The sequence below is a fragment of the Vidua macroura genome, chromosome 5 (genome assembly GCF_024509145.1).
Source record: "Vidua macroura isolate BioBank_ID:100142 chromosome 5, ASM2450914v1, whole genome shotgun sequence".
Taxonomy (NCBI): Eukaryota; Metazoa; Chordata; class Aves; order Passeriformes; family Viduidae; genus Vidua; species Vidua macroura.
The window spans coordinates 31648531-31674090 of NC_071575.1; the positions used below are offsets into that span (position 1 = coordinate 31648531).

The 25560-nt window shown below is 41.4% G+C and overlaps 1 protein-coding gene across 5 annotated transcripts in view; it reads left to right on the forward strand.

The window, feature by feature from the left end:
- Positions 1-25560, forward strand: part of PARVB (parvin beta) — a 51330-nt gene that overhangs the window by 22259 nt on the left and 3511 nt on the right. For 4 of the 5 annotated variants that reach the window (XM_053977357.1, XM_053977359.1, XM_053977360.1 and 1 more), the window contains exons 4-12: positions 4889-4991; positions 8882-9022; positions 9388-9503; positions 14711-14769; positions 16358-16377; positions 17543-17604; positions 18793-18861; positions 19773-19874; positions 22127-22199. In XM_053977357.1, coding sequence (XP_053833332.1) covers positions 4889-4991; positions 8882-9022; positions 9388-9503; positions 14711-14769; positions 16358-16377; positions 17543-17604; positions 18793-18861; positions 19773-19874; positions 22127-22199 — 745 coding nt within the window. Of the gene's footprint in view, positions 1-4888; positions 4992-8881; positions 9023-9387; positions 9504-14710; positions 14770-16357; positions 16378-17542; positions 17605-18792; positions 18862-19772; positions 19875-20473; positions 20696-22126; positions 22200-25560 lie in introns of those variants that run through there. The other variant, XM_053977361.1, reaches the window with a different exon arrangement.

Below are 25560 nucleotides of genomic sequence, written 5' to 3' on the forward strand. Positions count from 1 at the left end.
TCTTTAAAACAAGCCCAGTGATCTGTTATTAGCACTGCAATAATGTGTTTTGCATCACAAAACCACATCAGACTGAGCTTAGCAAGGAGCTGTGCTCAAATTTCTGTTATTCTAATTCACCTGGAGTACGTTGTGGTTTTAAATTAAGTGACTGCACATTCTTTAAGAAAGGATCCTAAAATTTAACCTAAATCCATGAATTCTCTCAAAGGTACAGTGGTCTTGCATCACCCTCTCAGAATGTAATGTGGTTTCTCTGCTAGTGGAGCAGTGATATTATCAGCTGAACAAGAGCCATTGCAGTGGAGGAACCAGAGGTACTCTGTGATTCAGGGGACTTGATAAGGAGACTGCAATTGCTTTTAAATTGTGAATTTTCCTGCTGAGTTTAATACAAGTTTGAGTCTTCCCCAGATGCTGTAGTCCAGTAAGGTTTTTTTTTCAGATTAAAAACCTGAAAATTCCAGGAGGAATGAAAACTAGGGCCAGAACACCACTTGAGGATGTTTGAGTGCATTGTAGAATCAGGTTCAGGGTCACTAGACCAGTTCATGCTTGCACAAGGAGACAGGTTCCAATAGAATGGGATCACCTGGTGCAGGGAGCAGCATGGAACTGGAGACCGTTTCCTTGGGATCATCCCCAGAGGAGAGATGTGTTCTGTAGAGTGCCTGTGTAATTTAGGTAATTGCTAATAACTTGCATACCTCTCAGCAGTTAGTTTTTACAGAGATTCAGCAGCATCCATGTGAATTCACACTGTGTTGCTGCCAGTCTGTAAGCCATGGGGAGGTTTGAATTATGCTGGTAAAACTTACTTTATACTACAGAGTTTGTATAATGCAAAAAAAAAAAAAAAAGAGTAATTTATTCCTTGTTTTCTGTTCTTTGGTGGTTAATGGCATTTTCCTGAGCCCCAGTGCTGGATGACAATTACTGTGCTTTAGAAATCCAACCAGCAGAAAAGTGTCTGCCCCACAGAGCCTGAAAGAAAAGCTCTCCGTGGGCTAGTGAGGAGTGGGAACTTGAATAGATGGAGTTTTTTATAGTTCCGAGTGGTTCCTTCTCTCTCTTTCCCCTCAGACAGGAATGTGCCAATAGCAGCAGCAGATCCTGGTGCCTTTTCAAATCTGGCAATGGGACTCAGTTTCGTTGGGGCCTGAGATCAGGGAAAGAGAGATGAGTTACTGGTTTTATTTATATGTGTGTATAAATGTTGCATTCACAAAATGCTCTCTCTTTTGTGTCTGAAATATGTGAGCTTCTTTCACTTGTTGTCCAGTATTTGCTCATTTTCTGTATTTCAGTAGGAAAAATATGAAAAAGAGCTTCTGCTAATTGAATGCAAAATTTTAAAGTATCAGCTTGCAAGAATTGGGTCCTGTCTGAAAGTACCTTGACCCCAGGCAGCAAGCCACAGTTGTAAGGTGGTTTTCCTCCCTGCAAAGCTTTCTTTAAGATTGGCTTATAACTGCAACAAATTCCAGCCTTTAAAAGACTCATCTAAACTTTATAGAGATCCAAACACTGCTGCTCTGGACACTGCCTGAAAAGAGTAAGCATTATCATTTGTAGTAAAACACTCACTGTCCTGGAAGATACTGACTTTTCCCATGTCTGGTTTTATGTTTTTTTCTAGATTTACTGAGGTGAAGAGAAAACCAAAATGAAGCCACTGCCCTTTGACATGTGGTTTGTCATGTGTGCCCAGATGAAACCGAGCTCCCTAAATGCTCTGTGATCTGCTTTTGGCTACAAGAAGCCTTCCCCTTGGTTACAGGATGCCAGTGCTTTGTGCTTAGCCATGAGGCCTGAATGTGAATTTTTGCTATTAATATTCATGCTCAGCCCTGAAGCCAGTTTCATACCTTTGATCTCTGCTTCCTAATTTCTCCAGAAGCTGAGGGGAAGTGGGTCATTGAAGCCAGGGTTTTCCTTCTGGGCTGTTTTTGGTGGCTGGGCTTCCCGTTTTCCCGCTGTGCCAGATGTGTTCATGTATTTTGTGTTGTTTTGCATTTTTTCCGCTACTGTACAGAAGTGACTGTGGGATCCTTATGCCCTTGAACTCTGAATTTTTACAGCTACAAGTGCATGTGTCTGAGCATTTGGCCCAGTTCTAAAAGTTCTAAAAAGTGCCTTAAATGAGTGCAGATATGCAGGAAATGTCAGGCATGGTTGTGAGGACATCAGAATATCATATTAATTTTTTAAAACCACAGTACTAGCACCAAATATTACAGAAGGCTGTAGAAAAGCATCTTTTTATGAACCCAAAATGTAATATTGAGCTACAGCTGTATGAAGTGCAAGCACAGGAAGGAAGGAATGGGTAGAGGAGTGTGAGACCAGAAAAATCGAGGTTAAGCATCTTTTCATGCATAGGAAAAGCTCTTGTTTGCTTCCCACCAAGCACCAATGTGCCTGTGTCAGTCTGTTAAAATTTTGAGACATTCAGGTTATTGAATATTTCCTGCTTCTGCATTTTTATGAAGGAGAAATCACAAAGAACTGGAGGGAGCTGACATTCCATGAGCAGAGGCAGAAACTTTTTTCTGCACCTTTGTTGTTCCAATAAGCAGTGTGGTGTTTCCTCTGTAAAAGCTAAAAAAAAAAAAAAATCTGTGCTGAAAAATTTTCCCAGGTTTCTCATTAAGACATAATCAAGAAAGGCTAGGGATATTTTTAATTACAGTACCTTCCAGTCTTCAACAGCTGTTGAAAAAAACCACTTTGCAAGCTCATTTTTTCTAGTGGAGCTGAAGTTGTAGTCTGAATAGTAGAGAAGTTAGAATGTTTTTTGGGATATTTTTCTTTGATTTGGGTACTAAACTGTTAAAATAATAAAAGAATTGTGGCTAGACCTGTTTAATTTGTATTTTTTGTAGTTTTTTTTACCTAAAGTTTTTCAGTGCTAAATTTTTGTGAAACATTTAATTAGCACATAGTGTAAGTATTTTCCTTTTTTAAGACTGTAACGTGATTCCTGTGTATCTGCTGTTGGAAATGGGATGTTGGATCTTACATTTTATTCTTTTATTTTTAATTCCTTGGCAGTTTTTAGATTCTGACTTCAATACCATTCAGCACAGAACAAACAAAATGTTTATTAATGGTTTCAAATAGTTTAGCATCCCGAGTCTTTCTTTAACAAAGCTTTTCAGGACTTCTTGAAATCCAACCTCTTCTTATAGGGACTGTAATGGGATCTGATTACTAAATATCTTCTGCTGAGCTTCAGATAATTTTTGAAAGTCTGTTCTGTAAATCTTGCAGAAGACCTAAACTTTTTATGATTTTTGATTTCTTCAGTTGATTTTTTTATGGATGTCTGTGTTTCAAGCTTGTATAATTATGGAATTAGGCAGTCACCTTTAAAAAAAATCTCTTTCTGGATGATGTCTTGTTATCTAGGACTGATTTTTCTGTATAACTGGTGACGTTTTTGAGGTGAAAAATAGTATTGTGCTTCTCACTGGCTTCCAGCTGTGGTGATCCTTTGCTGACTTGTCCTAGGGGAGCAATGGGGGGGTGATGCTGCTGCTGCAGAGCTCATCTTTGTGTATCCATATGTCCTCAGTCACCTCCCCTCTTCTTGTACCTGTGTGAGAGAAGATCACTTCTGAGACAAGCTGCGGATATTGAATAGTGAATAACTTGCCATAAAACCTTTGTTTTCAAAGGCAGGTCTTTGGAAAAGTAATTTTCATTATTGAGGTTTTAATCCTTCTTGATAGAGGGCAAAGGTGATTTACCTAGGCAAGCATTGATGCTGATCCTTTCTTTCCATCGATTGAGCACTTGCCAAATCACTCAGCTAAAATTTGCTACTTACATACTATCCCTATTTTTAGAGCTGTCTTTCAGCCCTGTGTATTTTCAGCATGCTTTGGAAGTAGTAAAGACATGGATTAGAGGTGCATGAAGCATTAGTATTTCTTGTTTGGGTTGTAAACCTTTTCATGATCACTAAGCCTAGCCAAGTTTGAGGTTTTTGGGTTGAATGAACATCAGTAGCCAGGCTGAGTAGCCAGTGAGTGTTTTCCACTGCAAACCTGCATATATTTTGTTTATTTGCTTTTGTTTCATGACTCTTGTATAATAAAACCCCAGAACCTTCTGAGCCATCACTACTGGCAAGAAGAGGCAGAAATATGGGGTCTAAGCAGAAAGTGAATTTAAAGAATCTGCAACTTTATATGATGCAAATTAAAGATTACTGAATTTTTAAAGGAAGCTTATTGTTTCAGGTGCCTCTAGTCAATGGATTTTTCATGTTTGTGATTGACAATACTCGTATCTTATGGAAATTAGGAAGCAGCAGCAGTTAACATTGTGTCTCTTCCTACAGAACTGTGTTATTTTTGTGAAAATAATTTAAATTTTCAAGTAATTGCAGGAGAATGTTACTACCAGCTTCAAACAGTCAAGGCTTGTTTTCCTGTAACTGTTCAGACATAATTGTCTTTGGCACCTGGGAAACTTAGCTCAGTTCCTTTTCTTTTTAAAGACTCTTTATGCTCATTCCTGTTTTACTGGTGACTGACTGGTTTTCATAGTTATGGTAGTCAGCATATGGGAACTGTTAAAATTGTAAAATGATTATCAGACCCATTTGACCAAGATTGTAATTCTGGACTTTTGTATTCTGCAATAGCTGAGGATAAAATGCCTTGTCCTGTTGTCAGGACAATCAGATTAAAGGCAATAGGGGCCAATCAGATGCTTTTATTCTTCTTTTTTTTTTTTTATTCAGGTCTCATCTCTGCAAATTGGAAATACATAAATGTACTTGCAGTTCACCTGTTTTATAGTCCTGATTACTGCCTTGAATGAAAGGAACGTATTTTGATTGGTTTTAAACGTTTGTCTCCTTTTTCTGTGCTTGCAGGTTCTACTTGACTGGATTAATGATGTGCTGGTGGAGGAGAGAATCATTGTCAAACAGCTTGAAGAGGACCTTTATGATGGGCAGGTGCTGCAAAAGCTGCTGGGTGAGTGAGAAGGTGACCCCAAAGACTGGGAGGGCCCAAAATTAACCTCTCCCAAAACTGCAGACTGTGCAGTAACTCAACATGCCAGGGAGATGGTTGATGTCACTGAAAGCTGCCTCAGCTTTTCCATCTGTTCTTCAGGCTGTCTGCTTAGAGGAGAGGAAATCCAGATGATTCCTGGGTATCTGTTTTGTGGACTAACTGTGGCCCAGCTGAAATATGGGGTAGAAAAGGAGTGAAGAGGTTTGTGTTTGTGGTGCCAAGCAGAAGCCATGTGGTCCAAAATTTTGTCAGTGTATTTTACTTTTTAAAACTTTTGGGCTGAGAGCTGTTTTGAAGTCCTGATAGTATTAGTTCTGGGGGGAAAAAGAGGATGCATGGCAGGAGGCATGTGCTCAAAATATGCACTCCTGTGTGAATGACACATGAGGGGTTGCACTCTGAGAATTTGGGATTTTGCAGCACCCTTCCATCTTTGCAATGCATGTGTTGGTGCAGGAAGCACAGTGGAGAAGACTCAGGATAATCCAGTGATTTATGGGGATGCTTTTAGAAAACAAAGAGGCTTGAGACTTCCAGTACTGTGTAAATCCACACTTTTTCTTAGCCAGACTGCTCTCAGCTCACTTCTCATGTGTTTTCAGGAGTGGGCTGGGCTGTGGGGGGTGTGTGTGTGTATGCCACAGTGGGGCAGGAGGACCTAGTGCTGCTGGTTCCACTGGTTGCTGGATTTTGTGCCATGATTTTCTTCCCTTAAATGAGAGGTGTTTTGATGAACATCCACAAGCTTTTAAAATTACTTAATGACAATTAGCTTTGTGTGCAGTTGAAACTCCTCAAAAATAACTTGAGGAATGAAGCAAGAGTATTTTTAGCACTTCTGGGTTAGCCTTGAGCCAGGAGCCTCCAAATGTGGTGTGGATCAGCATTGTACAGGTAATTCTAACTGGGGAGTATTTGCTTGAGTCCAGTTGTTCTTCATAACTCTGCAGAGCTGGAGAAGGGGCTGGAGCACCAGGAGGGGCTGAGGGAGCTGGGGGGGCTCAGCGTGGAGAAAAGGAGGCTCAGGGGGGACCTTCTGGCTCTGCACAACTTCCTGACAACAGGGGACAGCTGGGGGGGATCGGGCTCTGCTCCCAGGGAACAGGATGAAACAACCTCAAGCTGTGCCAGGGGGAGGTTCAGGTTGGACATTGGGAAAGTTTTTTGCACTGAAAGGGTGGTTAAGCCTTGGCACAGGCTACCCAGATGGTGTTGGAGTCACCTTCCCTGGAGGTGTTCAGAAATCATGCAGGTCTTGCACTTGGGGATGTGGTTTAGTGGTAAACTTGGCAGTGCTGAGTTAGTGCTGGGACTCAGTGATCTTAAAGGTTTTTTCCAGCCTTCCAAATGGTTCTATGGGTCTCTGTGTAGATTGGTCAGACTTAGCATATCTGACAGGAGGAAAGATGGACTTGGACATTTTGCAACCTGAGATCTTTTACTGCACCAGCTTTTACTCATTTCCTTCATTTTGGGCCCCTGATTGGAGAGCAGATGCATCTCCCCTGACCTGGAGCTATCACAGCTCAGCCCCAGTCTTGTGCTATTCTTCAGCAATGTCTTTGTACCTTCCCCCCCCGCTTCCTTCCCCCCTTCTTTCTTTCCCCCCTCCTTCCTTCCCCCTCCTTCCTTCCCCCTCCTTCCTTCCCCTTCCTTCCCCTTCCTTCAACTAACAAGGTGTGGTCATTAAACTTCAAGTAGTAGTTAACCATTCCTTGTGAGAGAGAGGTGTTTTGTCTTGATAGCCAGGTGCAAAAAAAAGGATGAAACACAACAGCTTGTCACTGGGCTTATGCTGAAGTGGTTCGAAGTAAGATTTTAGTGAAAGACCGATGGAGGTGGAGCTCCTTTATTATGGCTTGGTGTTCCCCGGGGATCCGTCTGGCCTCTGAGGCAGCAGCCGCTGTAGGTGTCCCGGATAGCACTGTGCTGATGAGGCGCAGCCTGCCTGGGCCCTCCGGCTAGCTCCGAGCCGCTGGCTACCTTGCGAGCACTTGTGGAGTGATTTCAGCACTTAGTGATTTCAACTCTTAGTGATTTCAGCTCTGTGCTCGCAAAGTGCCTCAGCAGATGCAGGGAAGGAGAGAGGTGAAGGCTATGTGGAGTTCTGTGGAGATGTCTTTATTGGCAGCTTCTGCAAAGGGTTCCAGTGACAGCTCCTCCGTCTGAACTGGGCAATAGTATGGGTTTATATAGGGTATTGAGGGATCAGGATTTGTCCTATGGCTGAGGTCAGGGAGCATACGACCGGTAGCCTTACAGAGAGATTAACAGGGGTCTGATGTGCGGAAGAGGGGTAGCTCTGTTCCACTCATCATGACTCTGCATTTCTTATCTTAGGCTAGTGACCGCCATGGAGGCCTTGCAGGGCCTCTGACTGTTACACTCCTTATTTGGTTAATTTTGTCAAGGTGCAAGCAGTGCCACTCAGAAGCTGGAATAGCCTGGTACACAGGATGTTGGTGTGAAAGGAAATAAATTTGTTTGCTGACTGATAGGTAACCTGGGCTGAGAATAGGCAGGAGCCCTAACATGTGACTGAAAAATTATTTAGCTTGTTTTGATAATCTTGATAAAATAATATTGATTAAAAAATTCCCTACTTTAGATTGCTAGAAATAGTCAAGATGTTCAAAGTATTTGTTAGTTGATAACCTGCAAGTCTTTTCTCTTTGGGTTACTAGAGTACTTTTGTACTACTCCCACTTAAAAAAAATAAAACTTTAGCTAGATAAAACATGCAGAAGAAGCATACTCTTGAATTTGAGAGCAGAAATATATCCATTGTTGCAAAAAGGAATTTTGATAACTCTGAAACATCTGTGAAAGAGTCTTCAGATTCTTTAGAACCTCGTTTTGTGCAAACAGTTTTGGTGAAGTATGTTTTTTTGGTTTAGAGAGTGGAATGGCATATAATTGGTATATGGCCAACCAGTCCTGGCCTCCTGGACAGACCAGCGCAGTGAGTTTGGCCACATTATTTATGGGTGTGGAGGGAGAACAGAGATCAGCTGTTCCCATTGCTCTCATGGCTGGAGGACTCTACCCCACCTTCCTCAGCTCCCTGCTTTTTCTTTTTTTAGAGAATTTTAGCTCCTGTCTCTTTTGCAGGGGTCACAACAGAGGAACAGAAGAATTGAGTTGTCTATGACTTTGGCCACAAATAATTATATTACATAAACAAAACTGAAATTTTAGTAATGGAATTTTACACATTTTCCTGCATTATTTCATTTTGGAAGTAATCAACTATCATGTGACAATGTCAACAACATGACAAGATTGTACCAACCTCCTTTTAAAATTAGTTCCACTGAGCTAATCCTGGGTCATATGAGTCTTGAGGGTTTGAGCATACAAAATGTGCTTTGGCTTAAATTCATGCCTTCAGCTAACCTGAAATAAGGCTTGTCAAGTTGAAGGAAATGTTCACACAAAATATTTCCCATTTATTGTCCTAAACTAACTTTAAAAAAGTTCTTTACATCTGTGCAGATTCCTTGTGCAGTGAAGGCTGTGTTGTGCCAAATGCTTTTCTGCAGTGAAAGAAATTGGGAGGTATAATTAATATTGCTGCTAGCTTGGTGTCTAGCTGAAAGTTGTTACATATTTTGACACCTGATTGAGGAGCATGTTCAGTCAGACTTTACCAGTTTTGTCACATTTTTATTGGAGCTGACACACTTTGGTGAAAGTTTTACTTTCAGCTATTTTTCCTTCCAAGGAAAATAATTCTCTTAGAAAAGTTCTAGTGGACTCAAGTGATCTGTGCTTGTTATCTCCACATAGTTTAATTTGGTTTTGTCTGCCCTTTTTATTTATTTATTCTGTTTGTTTTTCAAATGCAGAAAAATTGGCTGACCGTAAACTGAATGTGGCAGAGGTGACACAATCTGAAATTGGCCAGAAGCAGAAGTTGCAGACTGTCTTGGAAGCTGTCCATGATTTACTCCGACCCCATGGCTGGACAATCAAGTGGAATGTTGACTGTAAGGACCCTTATTATGTTTTCTATCTCAGTACATGTGTTAGCACCTAGGAAGTCTGCTAAGAGCATTTTCCCCCCAGTATCCTCCGGTGCAGTGAAAAGCAAGTGGTTAGGTGTGCCAATCTGTGATCAGAGAGGGTTGGGACTTTTAAGTTATGCTTAAAGGAAGGGCTGAATCTTGGCTTTGCTACCTGTGAAGTTACATTACTAATGTAATGATTAGTAATTCAGGAAAAAGAGGAAGGAGGATAAAAAGACTGTGTTGACCAAAAGCATTTTTCACTGCCTTTCCCCCCCTCAGAGCTGTTGGTTTAAAATAACACCTCAGTGTCCTTTCACTTGCTTCATTTCCCTTGTTCCCTGCAGCCATCCATGGCAAGAATTTGATTTCCATCCTGCACCTTCTGGTGGCTTTGGCCATGCATTTCCGAGCTCCCATCCGGCTGCCTGAGCATGTGTCTGTGCAGGTGGTGGTTGTGCGGGTGAGTACCAGCTCCTGGGAGGAGCACAGGGCATTCTGCAGGGCTGGGCTGCTCCCACCCATTGCCTCCCATCTCTTGTCATTCACAAAATGTGAGTCCCATGCCTGGGAATGCATTTTTGGGTTGCATGTGCTTAAATGAGACCCCAAGGACAGCACATCTTTAGTAGGTTTGCCCCCTTTGCTATTGCAATAGCAAGCTCAAAGCATGCCATGGGATTTTGTATAAGGGAGCATTGGGCTTGTAATTTCTGTCACCGTGGTACAGGTTTTTTTGGCCATGCATTTTTTGCAGAGAAACCATTGAAACCTAAACAGCACAGGAAGGAGTTTCAGCACATAAAATCTCCCCAGTCTGGAATGCCTATTAGCAGTGTTGTTTTTTCCCAAAGACTTCATGTGCAGACTTAGACATGTTGTTTTCCTTGGCAGACTGATAGACTTTCATAATTTCTTTCAAGTCCTGTGTTTTTGTTAGCTTTCCTTAGATATGGGGAAGAGATCTGACCTAAGGAACTCTGACTGCTTCCCCCCTGCCCTGGATACTGCTCTGACTATTCCTTTCTCTGCTTTGTGTCGACCTTTCCCTCTACAAAGGCTCCGCTTTCAAGCATCTCTACCTCTTCTTTTTCCTTGCCTTCTATCCCAGTGAAAGCTTTCCATGGGAACCCAGTTTTTCTCCCAGCTGCTGAACCCCAGGCAGATGTGTTCCAGCTGTCACTCTGCTCTGCAAGTGCCTGTTTACAAGTGCCATTTACTGTTCCAGCTGAGTTTCCTTTCAAGAATGAAGAAGATAAAGTGATCCCGCACCCTGTTTTGCAAACCTGGATCCCCTTACAAGAGGCAGGGTGGTTGATTAGATGAGCTTCATTTTGCTTTATATTTAAGTAATGGTGTTTTCCAGGTTGCCTGCTTGGGTGCTCTAGACATGCAGGGTGTGATGTAAATGAGAAATTGATGGATGCTCCCTGGTTCAAAATAAATGTGTGTATTATCTATAGGAGGTGATTTTGAACTGCTTTAGTTCTTTCAGAACTAAAATCAGAATTTAAGAACAGTGAGTTAGTTATAAAGTAACATGAATGTAAATAGGATACTTATTTTTAAATTTCTTTTTCTGTCTTGGAAAGATAAAGAGGAATATGTAAATATAAGCTGGTCAGCAGCTGTCTCACACCCTGATGTTGAAAACCTCCTTCTGCCCAGTACAGTGAAGTGTCTTCTATAACTGCTAAGGCAGAAAAAATATTAGGTAGAGAGGTAAAGCCTCCCTTTCCTTGTCCTTAGTTCAAGCTTCAGAACCATCCACCTCTACAGCAGAGAGAAGGCTGTGGAGAAGGTTTTCACTTCTTTTCCTGTTGGAGGGATATAGAGGAGACTCCATCTGGTTCACCAGAGTCCCTGGATCTTGAGACTAGGATGACGTGATGACATAAAGGGTGACAAGAAACTAGGCAGGAGAGAGAGCAACACCTGTGTCCCCAAGGAGTCAGATATAGTGGGAGTTAAGTCAAATCCTAGAGGCTGTTGCTCTTGGATCTAGAGCCTGGAGATGGGCATGGCCACAGCTGGCCCTGTGCAAGAGGAGGCTTCTCTCAGCCCCTAACCCAGTGCTAGGAAAAGTTTGCAACTCTTCAGCTTTGTTTATTTAAATGGCAGGCAAGGGGTGGTATGAAACAGAGCATGTTTGTTCTCTAAAAAGAACTTCTGCCTTCTAGTTTGGTAAACTGAATTTTTGTAGTTCAGCATCCATAATCTAGTCTAAAAATACATGCTGGTTCAGTAACACAGATCTCTTTAAATGGACTTTGTTTAGCCTCTGTTATACTAATGACAGACAGAATAGTGATGAGGAGAATATTGTTCCTAATCCAAATAAGAGAACTACTATCAAGAAGATGATCTCCACTATTACCAATTTGGTTTTAAGTGATCTCTTGTTATGTATCCCAGTAATGAATAGGGTTCTATCAAACTAGATCACAGTTAACATAAGGTGTTAATGGAGAGGTTTTCATTTCAATGCCTCTTTTTGCTTGGATATACATTTGAGGGGGTAAATAAACAGTTTAAGTGGCTTCTGTGCAAGTCTTTCAGAACTGACCCTGCAGCAAGAAAGCCATGCAAGATGCAGTTGGGAGTATAGTGCAGGAACACACCCACGCTGAAATTTGCAAAACTAGCTAAGTCTCATTTTCAGGGGTGACTTTGATTATCTTTATCCATTTGTTGAGCTGCCCTCACACTGTGCAGATCCCTGAGGTGCTTCTTCCCCAAAGGGACTGTGCTTACACTGTGAAAATGAAGTGGTTTAGCAAGTGATAGCTCAGCCAAGGTTTATGCATTTCCACAGCCCATCCAGAGCAATGCAGAACATCTTATGAGCTTGTGTAAGTGCTGTGGGCTCTTTTTTTCTCTTACTTTCACTGTTCTGATCCATAAAGTGAGATAATATTATGACAGCACTGTGCTACATGGAAGGTGTTTATCCAGATCTCCACAGTTCCATGGTGATTCTACCCTTCCATTAAATTCTTCTCTTCCTTTAGCATCTTGACGTGACAGATTGAGACTTTAAGGTGTTGCATATGTTTCTTTTTAATTAAAAAGAATTGATGTAGAGTCTGAGAAATAGCTGTAGCTCAATCTGGGCCAGTCAAACAATGCACTATCCTTTTTTGGTCTTGCACTGTTAGTTTGCTCAGAAATCCACAAGCATTTTAGAGAGGACTTTCTGTTTTACCTTCCTTGGCAGGAAGAACCTTTAGCTATCTGTCTATATTTCCATATTATGTGGAACAACTACAAGACCAACCCAGCAGAAAACCACTCATGTTTTTATTATTTCATAATGGCCTCCATGACATAGCCCCTCTCAAGAGCAGAGTTCCTGAAACAGTTACTTGGAAGTAACTTAAAAGCCTTTTTGAAATCAGCCTCTAGAATTAGTTTTCTTGCTGGTTTCTTTGTGTGAAATAGGAAACTGGGGAACCATGGCAATGTATGCCCAAGTTATTCAAGAAGGGTCCTGGCAGAACAAGGGTTTAGGTGGGCTTTCTAGTTAAAATCCTGTGAGCAGCTACTCTAAGTGTCTAGGGTGATACACAATTTAATGCTGGTATCACTTAACACATGCCTGTCATTCCAGCCCTCCTCAGTGAGGGCAGGGAGGAAAGAAACTCTGTTGGTTTTGGTGGTGCTTCCAGTGATGACTGAAAATGCTGAGATTTTCCAGCTGACTTGACTGCCTGCTATTCTAAATGTAAGCTTGCATGGTGAAGAAATACCCTAATTCAGGAAAACAAAAAAGTTCTCAGAATGAAGTGGAAAACTTGTCCTTAAGGCTCACTGTACTGGTTATTTTTGCAAGGCTCAGGAATTTGTCATCTTTTATGCTTAGCTTGCCTCAGTCTCGTTCTTAAAATTGCCGCATGTCCCACCTTGGTGCTGCTGGGAGATCTGGGCTATTTTGACAGTAATTCCCTTTTAGTCTGAGTTGCAGACTGAAAGGTCAGAGTCAAGGCAGGAAGAAGAATAAATGTGTCTGGTGCCAGTGGTGGAAGGAATCAACATTTTATCAAGGAATGACATTTGCTTTTGGATTGCAAGGTCAGGAGACCTAGGCTTGCTGTGAGAGCAGCATGCTCAGCTGCCTGGGAGGGAGAGCAGTGCTTCCTTTTCCACCAGCTGGGGAGCCAGTGCTGGAATCCATTCCTCTTTCTTATCAGGCACTTGGAGGCATTACTCACGAGTCATCATTTACTGAGGTTTTGTTCACAGGTTACGCCATCTTCTCCCTGGAGTTCAGGGTGCCTGGAAGGTCCCAAGCTCTGTGTTAATGAAGCAGAGACGTGGTGGGATGGAATAAAGACAGCATTGTTTTGTATGCAGGAAAACACTGCCCTGTCAGTTCCCTCCTCATTTTTCTATCCATGCTGTCATACTGGCTTTTCCCTCAAAGCTCCTGGCGCCATTCCCATGGCTCCCTTGGGGGAGCAGGATGAGATAGGAGTGAGATAGGGAAGTGAGGGCTGTGAAGATGTCACCAGCTGGCAGCACAAAGCCCAGGGCCCTGGCAGGCATGAAGCTGTAACAGCTCCCCCCATGCCTGCAGCCAGACTTCCTCCTTTCCAGCAGCTCTGCCTGCCTGCTGTTATTCACCAGGGAGTGGAAGGGCAGGAGTTCCTCTTACAGGTTTTTAGATTTCAATTCTCATTTCTCAAACTGCTTCTGGGGAAGGATGTGTTTCTCCTCAAAGCTGTTCTCCCTAGTAAGTTCTTGCTTGAAGTTCATCTGGTGAAAAAGATTGAGATCTGAGTACTGAGTACTGAGCTTGTGCCTGGGGGGTTGTTTCCCTTAACCATCCCCTAAGTCATTCTGACAGACCTGGTTCCTAGATGGCTGCTGAGATTTGAGCTCTTTCTGTCAGCTTTTTGAGCATAGGGAAGGGAGGAAAGAAACTCCTCCATTCAAGCATAGTTTTGAAAGGAACCCATGGAGATGCTAAGCAAGATTTTCACTCAGGTGAAAGCACTTCCACCCTCTGAGGTATTTGGAAACTGTCTCAACACATGCTGTTTCTCTTGGGTAGAGACTCCTTATTCATGCAGAAAATTATGCCAAGGAGAGACAACCTGGTATCAGGGAGGTACTGTTCATTGTGAAATCATTAGCTGAGCTTTTTGTGCTCCCTATGTTTCCTTGGAGGATGTGTGTGTCCCTGTCAGGTGTGTGGCAGTGGCCCCAGTGCCATGCCTGCTTCTGGAGAGCTGTGGCAGCACGCTGGAGCCTTGGTCTGGGAACAGCCCTCCGTGTCACTTCTGTCCCAGAAGAGTCAGGCTGGCAGATGTGCCAAGCTGCTCACATGACCAGCTGCCCTGTGGGGATCTAAAGTGGGGCTGACAAACTCCAAATTGTGTTCCAGGCATGGTGTTGACTGTGGTCTGAGGAGGAGTATTGTTAGTGAGGCAGTTAGTTGCAAATATATGTGTAAATACACATGTCCCAAACATCCCTTTGGCTGTCAGCCTGATCAGTGCCACTGTTCTGGGGGTGAATCCTCCTGTGTCAGCTGTTTCACCTCTGCGGTTTCACCTCTGCCTCTGTGAAACTTAGTGAATTCATCCAGTTCTGTCTTCTGGTGCTCTGAAAGATGCTGAATGAGCCTCTGGTGAGCTTCTCCTTTGCTAATTCCATCTTCCTTTCCAGAAACGTGAAGGCCTCCTTCAGACCACTCATGTTTCAGAGGAGCTGACGACCACAACAGAGTAAGCACAAAATGCTTCTGTGCAGGATGTGAGACCATTTCTAAGCATGAGAGAGAAGTTTAATCATCCCTTAACCTTGTTAAATTAATGAAATCCTTTCATGTGGTGCTTTTTAACTATATGGCAATTACTTGGTCTCTGAAAATATGCTAGAATGGAGAAGTGTCCTCTGGAAATTCTTGTGTCTTAGAAGCTTTTAACTGAAAGTGACTTTTGTGAGCCTTTCCCCCCGCCCGCCTACTGAATGTAACTATATATATCTGCTTTCTGCTTAGTGCTATTTTCTCTATTAAGTGAAGGGCTAATGTAGATATTCTGGGGGAGAATGAGTTTGAAAAAAGGCAATTCCTCAACATAGCTCTCCAAACTGAGGTGATACAGTTAAAACTGTAAGGAGAGAAGAGCTCGGCAAAAATAAATAAACCTCTCCCCTCTCCAGTTTTTGTACCAGCTTACTTTGCTGTATGTTTTTACAGTCCTTTTTATAAGGAGTAGGCTAGACATGCATTTTGGCTTCATCTGAAAGCTGAGGTTTTCCTTGAAGGAAGCTTTTCTAAGAGGGGCTTACATGAGCCCTCCCTCAGTTTATCAGTGTATTGGCTCCCTGTAGAGTTGGCTCAGCTTCCCATGGCTTTGAAGATAAATTAAGCACCATGTGGTACTTAGTGGGGAAGATTTTTCAGATGGAAGCACTCAAAAATGAGATCATAATGTCTCTGTGTGGACATTAAAGATCTCATAGTGGTTTTTGTAGGATCAGAGCTCTGGCTCAGGTTTGTAGGCCAAAATTCCTCCCCTCAAGGAGAGACCTTGAACAATGAAGTGAGCTTGTGCTGTCCTCCAGATGTGGCTTGTAAGATATGATCTGCAGGCTGGGGCTTGGACATTTTTTAGCAAGACAGGTGTTTGCAGATTTGCATGTGTGTTTATATGTATATTTTATGGAGCTAATTAATATTACACATCATTAAGAGGTTACTGCTTAATGTGTTGCATATCCAGACACAAATACACCTATGGAAAATGCAATGATCAGCAGAATCCAACATTCATTGAATACTTTCCAGTTCCTCTGTGCAAATCAGGGCCTGATTCTCAGCTGATAAATATCTGCATATGTCTGATGATGTCACTGGCTATGTATGTATTTCATATGTGGCAGTTTTATTTACATAATATTCACATAGAATGTGTTTTCTTCAGAGAAAACAGGTTAAAGTGAGATAGATGGCTTTACTTCTTGTAAGGTGTGTGGTTTAGATTATATTTGTGGAAATACACACACAAACACTTTTAGTCATTCACTCTTCATCATAAAAAGTAAGGCTAAGAAGTCATATTTGTGTGCAAAATGTAATTAGGCATTTCCATTCATTTCAAATGGATTTCCCTGACATCACTGGTGCTCTGCTGGGGGCTTTCCTGCAGTGTGTTGGGTCTGGTCTGTGATGTGCTCAGATCCTTGAGTTTGCACAAGTTGTTTGCCCTCTGCATATTGAAGGACAGCTCCTTTTAGGGCCATTCTCTTGTCTTCCCAAACTGATTATTAATGAACTAACTTCATGTTTTTGATTTCTCTGACTTGCAGGGTGATGATGGGAAGATTTGGTAAGTAACAAACTTAACAAATATATATTTTTGTTTTTGTTTGATTTGTGTCAGGCACAAAAATCTGGTCATTTTTCCTTTCAGAAGACCAAGACAATAGGTAGAGCAATTCCATGAGGTTGGAATGTGTTGTGGGGGCAGGTTTTGTTACTCCATGCAGATGTGGAGCATAATGGATAGGACCAGATCTAATTCCTTTGCCTGGAGAATCTTATCTCCTTTGTATTTTCTAGACTTTGAAGTTTACCAACTGTATGTCTGGTCTTCTAAACAAAACCCATTTCTTTTGGTGTTGCTGCCAAGAGATTTCCCTTTTTGCATTTATTTTTTTTTAGTGGCATTAAGTCATTTCTAATTTTAAGATGTATGCTCCTGTAAAGGATGAAAAGAAGTAATTTATTTTCTTTATTTGCAAACTATAATTTCTTCTCTTGCAGCATATCTACATTAAATATTAACAAGGCACTGAAAAATGTGAGGGAGCTATAGCGGCTAAATGATGTATCTTCAGATACCAAAGGAATTTAGATAATAAATGTCTGTTTATTTGACAGTAGAAAACTATTAAAATGTGTTCTGTAAATAAAAAGTTTTTGATCATGGAAAAGCTGTTAAAAAACTATGTTGAAAACAGATTTGATTAGTTATTGATAGACAATGCTTTGAAGGTAGAAACAGAATTTAAATATTTATGCTGTCTGTAGGCTTTGCTCTTCATACACTGCTGAATCAGAATTCACTTGAGTTTGGTTCTAAGCTTTACTGACATCAGGGGTACTACCAGTAATTTTAAATTAACCAAACTAATGTCTGAATTTGACACTGCATGTGGATGCAACCATAGCTGTTTAAGTTATGATTGGGGTATAGTCAGAATTTGTGTTTAATTTTCATTTTTCTTTCACCCACATATTTTGTGTACCAATTTTGAATGGCAGAAAAGGGAAATCGGTGAATATGTTTGTTTTCACTTACCTCTAAAGTTCCCAGGGTAGTTTGCTCTGGCATATAGCCAGACACCAAAAGAGGGTGCTGACTTTTAGCTTGGGTCTCTGTTACATGACTTTCTGAGGAGAAAAACCTTTAGGTTATGGACAGGAAACCTACTTTCCACACTTGTGCTGTTGGAGGTGTTCTGATTTTAATTTTTTTTCCCCCAAACCAGAGCGTGATGCCTTTGACACGCTTTTTGATCACGCACCAGACAAGCTCAGTGTAGTCAAAAAGGTAAAAAGTAAAATCCTAGCTTTATTTTCCACATTGCATTTTTTTTTTGTGCTTTTGGAAAGAAATTCAGAAGCATCCAGCAAATAATAGAAGAGGAATTTGAAGTAGTGAAAAAGGTGTTTATCCCCAAGGATCGCTGTGTCAAAGCCAGGTGATTTCCAAACATTAAAATGTGATTCAACCATAAAGAAGTTTGCTGAATACAAAGCTTTTACAAAAGAGCTGCTTTTGCCCAGGTGCTAAGCACTTATTCCTATGGTCCCTTGGTTTGTCCTTTAAGGCTGAGCATCGTTGCATGACATCTCCATCCTGATATATTCTTGACATGGTTTTGTGTTAGAGCAGAGGGGTAATGTAGCTGTTTATCTCTCTCTGCCAGCTCTTGCTGCTTTGGGGGAATATATAAGAGACTCCATGTAGTTCCATCAGATAGTTCCAGCCTGGCTGTTAAGCTGCTTATTAGGAGAGCGGTACGTGAAGATCAATGCTGTAAATTGTCCCTTCCCCTTGTATGGAATATAGGATGTGTGCTTTTAAAATAATGCTTTAAAGTCTTGAAGTTTATCTTTCCAGCCTGAAATGTCTTTTAGAAAAGTCCTTTTAAGTGGATAAAGAACTAACTTAACTCTTTCCACACAATAAAAGTGGTGACACTCTGCTCCTTGTCCCTTCTCTAAGTGGTGTAAGTGGGCTGACAGATCTCTGTGCTTCAATCCATTAGAACAGGTCTGGTTTGTAATGGCAGGATTTGCATCTGGAATAGAAATCCCAGACCTGGGCTACATCCTGGCTGTAATCCGTGTCCTGACTGCACACATCCCTTCAGGATCAGAGTTGTGTGCACACCACTGTGCTGTTAGCACCTTCAAGAACCTGAAAAAAAATAGTGGGAACAGTAAATGCACCTACTGCTCACTTCATCTTCTGGCACTGATGTCATTGCAGTGTTTTCCCAGGCCACTGAAGTTTGCTTGATGTGCTGGCAAAGCTGCATGGAACAGCACCATCTGCTGAATTCTGGCATCTGGTGCAACAAACTCGGCACTCCTGTGTACTTATTGGTGCAAAAGCAGGCAGCAAACATGCCTACTGTGTTTTTAAAAACGTCTTTAAAGGTTGTGTTAACCCTTTCACATCAGCACTGTGTATAGTGTCTGACATTGCTGTTTCTGCTGGTTTTTTTAATAGTCTCTGATCACCTTTGTGAACAAACACTTGAATAAACTGAATTTGGAAGTAACGGAGTTGGAAACCCAGGTAGGAGACTTTGTCTTCTCGGATGTAATCTGTGTAAATTGCAAATTTTCAGACATGGGCTTGGCTAAGCAGAAGCAGATCTTCTTTCCAGAGTTTACTGAGCTGTGAGAATGGTTATCTTGTCTCAGCAAAATGATAAGCCACAGCATCCAGAGAATTATACCAGGAGTATAATTGATTTGTAATGAATTACCAGGGTAATTCATTTGAGCCTGGCTTGGTGTAATACCAGTCATTAATTCACTTCTATTTTACAGCTTCACTGAAATAATGGGCGACTGGATCTGATGTGTCACAAGAAATTGTTGCTTCATACCTTAGAGATACCGAAGAATTTATTTTTTAGAGGATACCACATGTGCCATATCAGGATCACAAGTGGGAAGTCTTAGAACTGCATAACATTATCCCCCTTACCCAGTCACTAGCCATCTGGTCTGGTAGGAACATTGATTAGAGCGGCTGAAAATATGTAGGATTTTATTTTGTATTTGCTGAAACTATAAACAGTCTATTTTGACTTGGGTGGAAAAATTCTTTTATGAAATTCAACTTCGTATCTGTGACAGGGGAGACTTATTTTCAAGTTCTGATTAAGGGAAAAGATTTGAATGTCTAACACACACAACTTAAGAGGGATTGTGATTGAAATGACCAGATACTGTAGCAGTAGGACTGGGGGTATATAATTTGCCCCAGGAAGTTTGGGTTTTTTTAACTACTGCTGTGAAGTTGGCAGGATTCCTCAAGTGAATTAAATGAATATGAGGAAAGCAAGAACAGACTCCTGAGCCATCTCACACTTCTGTGCTAGCAAATAAAAAAATACATAATACATAATTTGGGCCAAGCATTCTTGTTTATGAATGCTGATTTACAAATAGATGCTTTCTCCTCATATTCCTCTTTAGTTTGCAGATGGTGTTTACTTGGTTTTGCTCATGGGTCTCCTTGAGGACTATTTTGTTCCACTTCACAACTTCTACTTAACACCTGAAAGTTTTGATCAAAAGGTGGGTAGAAACTCCAGGTTATGTTCTTTCTGCATTATTATCACATGGGTTTTTTTTCCAATTGTTTTCTTTTTTTTCCTTGTGCCAGGTGAAACAGAAGCTGGTGTATTTTCTTAAGGAGATCTAGCAAAGAGGCTGTGGCACTTGATGGTTAAAACCAGTAAAAATTGTGAAATGAATGGGTAAATTCCTCATAGTGAGGAAGAAAGGTATTCTGTTCCTGGCATCAGACAAGACATAAAGCTCACAAATATCCAGGATGAATAAATACAATAATGAGTGCTCTGTACTGTATAGTACTTTGCATAACTGTTATAAATGAAAAATGATCCAGCCAAATTACAAAAAAATTATTTTAGCAATAGAGATCTAACTTAGCCAGCCACAAGGAAAAGGACAGTGCCGAGCCCCAGATCAGCGCTGGGTGCAAGACATGGAAGTCAGCCTCAGCAGAGGTTTCCCTCTATGCTCCCACACCACCATCTTAGTAGAAGCGATTTTTATAGGGAAAATTTTGCCTGAAGCCAGGATTTCGGCATTCAGTCCTTTGTTTCATTCAAAGTCCCATAAGTTGATGAGATTTCCTTCTCCGCCACAAGGTAGAACAATTCGAAGTCCGGAGTCGTTGAAACCCTTGATAAAATTTATGGGAACACAGTATTCACATGTATCAGCCCGGGGGATTTTCCTGATGTCCATCTCGGGTCATTCACGCGATGATCAGCGCCTGCATGTCTCCATATCGCCTCAGATAAGGCCCATCTCCTGGCGAGCCACATCCTTTTGCTTGTGAATCGGGTTTCAACATACACCTGGTTTTGCCTGAGAAGCGCGGGGGGGGGGGGCTTCTAATGCAAAAGGGTACATTCTAACAACTATTTAATATTATATATATCATGCTAAAAATGGCGTGAATTATACCTGTTACATATAACAATAACCAAAGTAATTTTTTAGACTGTAGTACTGCCTGAAGCGTTCTTGTGTGTAGGTCTCTTGCTCTCAGCCCCACACTTGCTCCATTGTCCTGGGTCCCTCCTTATGCTCACAATGAGAAAAGTGTTTAGGTTGTGTTTTGTCACAACCAAAACTTGCCTCTGTCTGCAGTTGTTCCCAGACCTGCACATGCATCTGTGTATATATGGTGATGGTATATCAGAATTCCCTGAGCCTGGTCCTGCTGCAGTCCTGCAGGTGCCCCCTGCTTTTCATTCTGCCAGGCTCTGCAGGGCAGAAGACAGGTTTTGTGTTGGCTGAGCTGCAGGAGGAGGGGGCTAGGTCAGCAGTGGAAACATTGGCTGAAGTTAAAATATGGAATGCTTTGTGAGTGCTGTTTAAAATGGGGTTTTCATAATGGCTTCTGCACAGATTGTTGCTGTCAGCCCCACAGCAGAGGTACATCTCTGGAAGGGATGGCTCTCTATTGCATCTCACACATCCTTTATAGCTTTCTCTTGCTTCTTTGTCCCATTATCTTCAATTTTTGTTCTTGTAGAAATGTAGGATGCTGAGTTGCAGCAAGCATCTGTTTGGTACGGTTTTATTATTAATGGTTGGAATTCATAAAGATAACTCAGTATTGCTGAAGTCACAGTGTGGTTTTATGTGGAGACTCAGCCTTGAGGAATGAGGATTTGTAAATTGAAGAAGGAAAGGTAGGCTCTGTATTTTGGGGGGAAAAAATGCCACGTTGAAAGTGATTGGTTTTGTCACAATGAATGAGGAGGAACTGCAGCAGGTAAAAGAGATTATTAATAAAGTCTTGAGTAATAAGCTATGTATCTCCAGAACTGTCATGTGCAGTGACAAAACTGCACAGAATTCATAATGTTAGTTACCTTGCCTAAATTTCAGTAAGTGTGGACAAGAAATCTGCTGTGCAGATCTCTTTATATTGCAATTTTTTGTTCCTCAAAGGAGCGATTAAATGAAGACACCTACCTTCTTTTGCTTTCCCTTTTTGCCAATTTCTTTCCTCTGAATATATGCTCCTGTGTGATCTCTGGGGGCTTGTTCAGAAGCTCTTTATGTACAGTTGTGCTTAGCTTATTTTGCAGGTTCTCTGCACAGCCTGCCAAGGAACTGCTGTCACCAAGCACTGTATGGTTCTGCTATGCTTAACCATGTAAATGTTTAATATTGATTTAAATAGAATTATCAAGTCCGGAGAGAATAAAGCATCTAAAAAAAATTGATTAAAGGCTTTTGATGCCTATGTAACTCTGAGATTCTAAACCCTTTACCTCTTTCAGGTGCACAATGTTTCTTTTGCTTTTGAGCTGATGCAAGATGGAAGCCTGAAGAAGCCAAAAGCTCGCCCTGAAGGTATGGATGTGGCTTTAAACTGTGCATAAAGTCATCAGAGCAGGTGTATTTCAAGTGCATTCCATTCAAAGTAGCAATAGTACCACAAAGCCGAGCTGTGAATAGGCCCCTTGAGGGTTTTCCAAAGGATTCACTGTCTCTGCCTATGGTATATCCTGCCCATGCTTCTTGTCTGAAACAGATTCACTGAGGTGTCCAAGTGGAGCTTTAGTGAGTCATTCAAGAGCTGTTCTGTGCTAAGTGATAAATTCAGCTGGCGTTTTCAATAAGAATCCAAGCAGAAAGCTTTTCATGGTCCAATTATTGTAATTCTTACAGCTGGTGCTTAGTCTGGGCTCCTGTGATTGGATTTCAGTGACAGATAACTGGAAGGCTTTAAGGTTTTTTTTTAGGAGAACCAGTAGCAAACAATCTTGATCTTCCACATGTGGAAGTCAGAACTAAGAAGTGTAAAACCCAAGTTTTCCCTTTAAGTCTCAGAACTTTAAAATTAATTATTGATGAGGTCTGCATTGTTCCTTGCACTGGGGATAAAAAGAGGAATTAAAAGTTTGACTGCTAAATGAGCAATTTTTATTCCTGGTGTTACACACTGTGTGTGTCACAAGCTTCTGCAGAACAAAGGAAAATGAAGACCCTCCCAGAAACATTTGGTCTGACTTAAAATGAGAAAAAGTGGTGATAGTAAATAGATTAACAGTAGAGATGGTTATAGAGGGGGAAAAAGGCAAAAGACAGTATTAAATGGCTTATATATGCTGTCAGTACGTTGTTGTAAACTGGGGGATGAAAAGTGCTGAGAATTCTGAAAAGAATGATGAAAACCAGAAGAGCTTACCTTTTCATAAGCCTCTTACATCCTTACATGATCATGAATGGTAAAACACTATAGCAGATCTTGCTTGTGGAGATTCAATAAGGAGCAAAATATGCTTTAAAGTGTTTTATTGATTGAAAATGTAATTAATATAAGCTGGAGAGCCAAATTAACTTGTACAACATGCTTTTTGCTGCTGCAAGATGTACCATCTCTTGTGTATTTTCCTTCCTTTTCTCTGTGTGTGGCCATTCCCAGCAATCCCCAGCTGTTGGATGAGTGTGCTTGTGGGATATCTGTGACACTGACTGTGGCTCCTGAACAACTGCTCCCTTGGAGAGGACAGTCACATCTTGGGAGTGGCTTGTCATCGTAGTGTCATTTGTAAGATCTTGCCAGTCATGTATTGCAATACGTCTTTCACAGAATAATAATTCATTTTGACAGAGAATCTGAAGCTCTGCAAAAGAATTCTGTGTATAGTTCTGTTCTGTTAATGCCATACTCTGATCTGTTGTTTGTTCATCAATAGGCTGGGAAAGCTGTCATGTGAATCCATTTTCTTTAGCATGAATTGGGTAGTAAATGTCACTTGGATTAGAATCATAAAATTGTTAAGGTTGGAAAAGACCTCTAAGACCATTGAGTTCAAGCATTAACCCAGCACCATCGTGTTCACCTCTAAGCCACATCCCCAAGTGCCACATCTACACAGCTTCTAAATTCCTCTGGGGATGGGGACTGCACCACTTCCCTGGGCAGCCTGTTTTGATGCTTGCCAACCCTTTTGCTGAAGAAATTTTCCCAATACCCAGTTGGGAAAACCTGCCCTGATACAACTTGAGGCCTTTTCCTCTCATCCTGTCCCTTGTTCCCTGGGAGCAGAGCCTGACTCCTCCCTGGCTGTCCCCTCCTGTCAGGGAGTTGTGCAGAGCCACAAGGTCGCCCCTGAGCCTCCTTTTCTCCAGGCTGAGCCACCCCCCCCCCCTCAGCTCCCTCAGCCCCTCCTGGTGCTCCAGCCCCTTCCCCAGCTCCGTTCCATTCTCTGGACACGCTCCAGCCCCTCCATGTCTTTTCTGACGTGAGATTTCCGAAACTGCCCTCAGGATTTGAAGTGGTGAGCCTGGCTGTCCAACCAGTTGTAGGATTTAAGGAAAAATGTTGTCTAGAGCATAACATAATTTTTATCCCTATAGCTCATGCTTTCTGCAGTGCTTGCAAGAAATAGGTCTTGTTAGATCTTGTCTGTTAGTCTGTGTACAGGTGTAAACAAAAATAGGACCATATAGGTCATCTCCTCTTCTCTGTTCTTCCAGCCAAATTCAGTGGATAGGGCCAGCAGCAGAACTTGGTGCTGAGTTATTGCAGCAAAGCTACGTTGTGGTGGATTAATGTAGCATCCTCTAATGAGGTTGTTATGGACCATGAAAGTTTTAAATTAATGGGATATTTTAAACTACTTTTAGAGTGTATGGCCACTTTCAGTTAACATTTTAATAGTTGTTGTTGGTAATGTTATGGCTGTGCATGTTTTGTCCTATTATAAGAAGCAGCAGGCTGAGAATATGCTTATTCTTGGAAATACCTGTTAGATACTGCTCAATAAGGAGCACTGCAGTTGCCCACACAGGGAGGATGCACTGCACACTCTGTAGTCTTTAATGCAGCAGACAAATACATAACAAGGTCTGAAAGTTAGGAAAATGGCAAACTGGAATTACAGTATAACTTTTGCAACAGTGGTTATTAACCATTGGCCTGCATTGTCAAGGAATGGAGATGGAATTTCCAGCACTGGCAGATGGGAAAAAAAAAAAAAAAAAATAAGAAAACATTCAATGTTAAGCTTATGTTTTAATTTGTATTGGCTTGTTTTAATTTGGGTATCAACTTTTTATGATACCTGGAAAAATTAGATGTTTTGTATTTCAGTTATTACATTAGGACATTTTTTTTTTCAGGATGCATGACTTCACAGCAATTAGGATCTTTCTTTGGGGCAGGAGGAGAGTCTCCTGCAAATGCAAACTGAAAATCATAAATTAAATATGTAAAATAATACAGGCAAAAAGGGTAGAAAGAATGTTTGGGAGATTACTAAAAATACCAGATGAAGTGTGGGGGTTAGAGTGGTGTCTAGTGTGGGGTGGGAGGGAAGGGTGGAGAGCTCCTGGCAATGAGTTTTCAAAGCAAACAGTGGGGGTTTCCCTTGGACCTCACATTAATTTTGCTTGGTCTTTTAACAGTTTGCCGTCTTCCTAGGACTTCTGATGATTTTTTAATTATCTGTTCTTCCTCACTTTTGCTTCCATACATGTTGTTCACTGTATATTTTTTGCTTCTTTCTACTAATTTCTGACGTGTTATATCCAAACTTTCTTTCTACCTCTTCAGCCTTCTCTCTGCTGTACCTACCCCCAGAATCCCTGCATTCTTGGCATTTTATTGTAGTATAGGTGGAGAGGTGCTAACAGGAAAGCTTCTTATTTAGAGCTGTTCCAGACTCGTTCCCTGGCCTAGCATGATAAGAGTTATTAAATAATA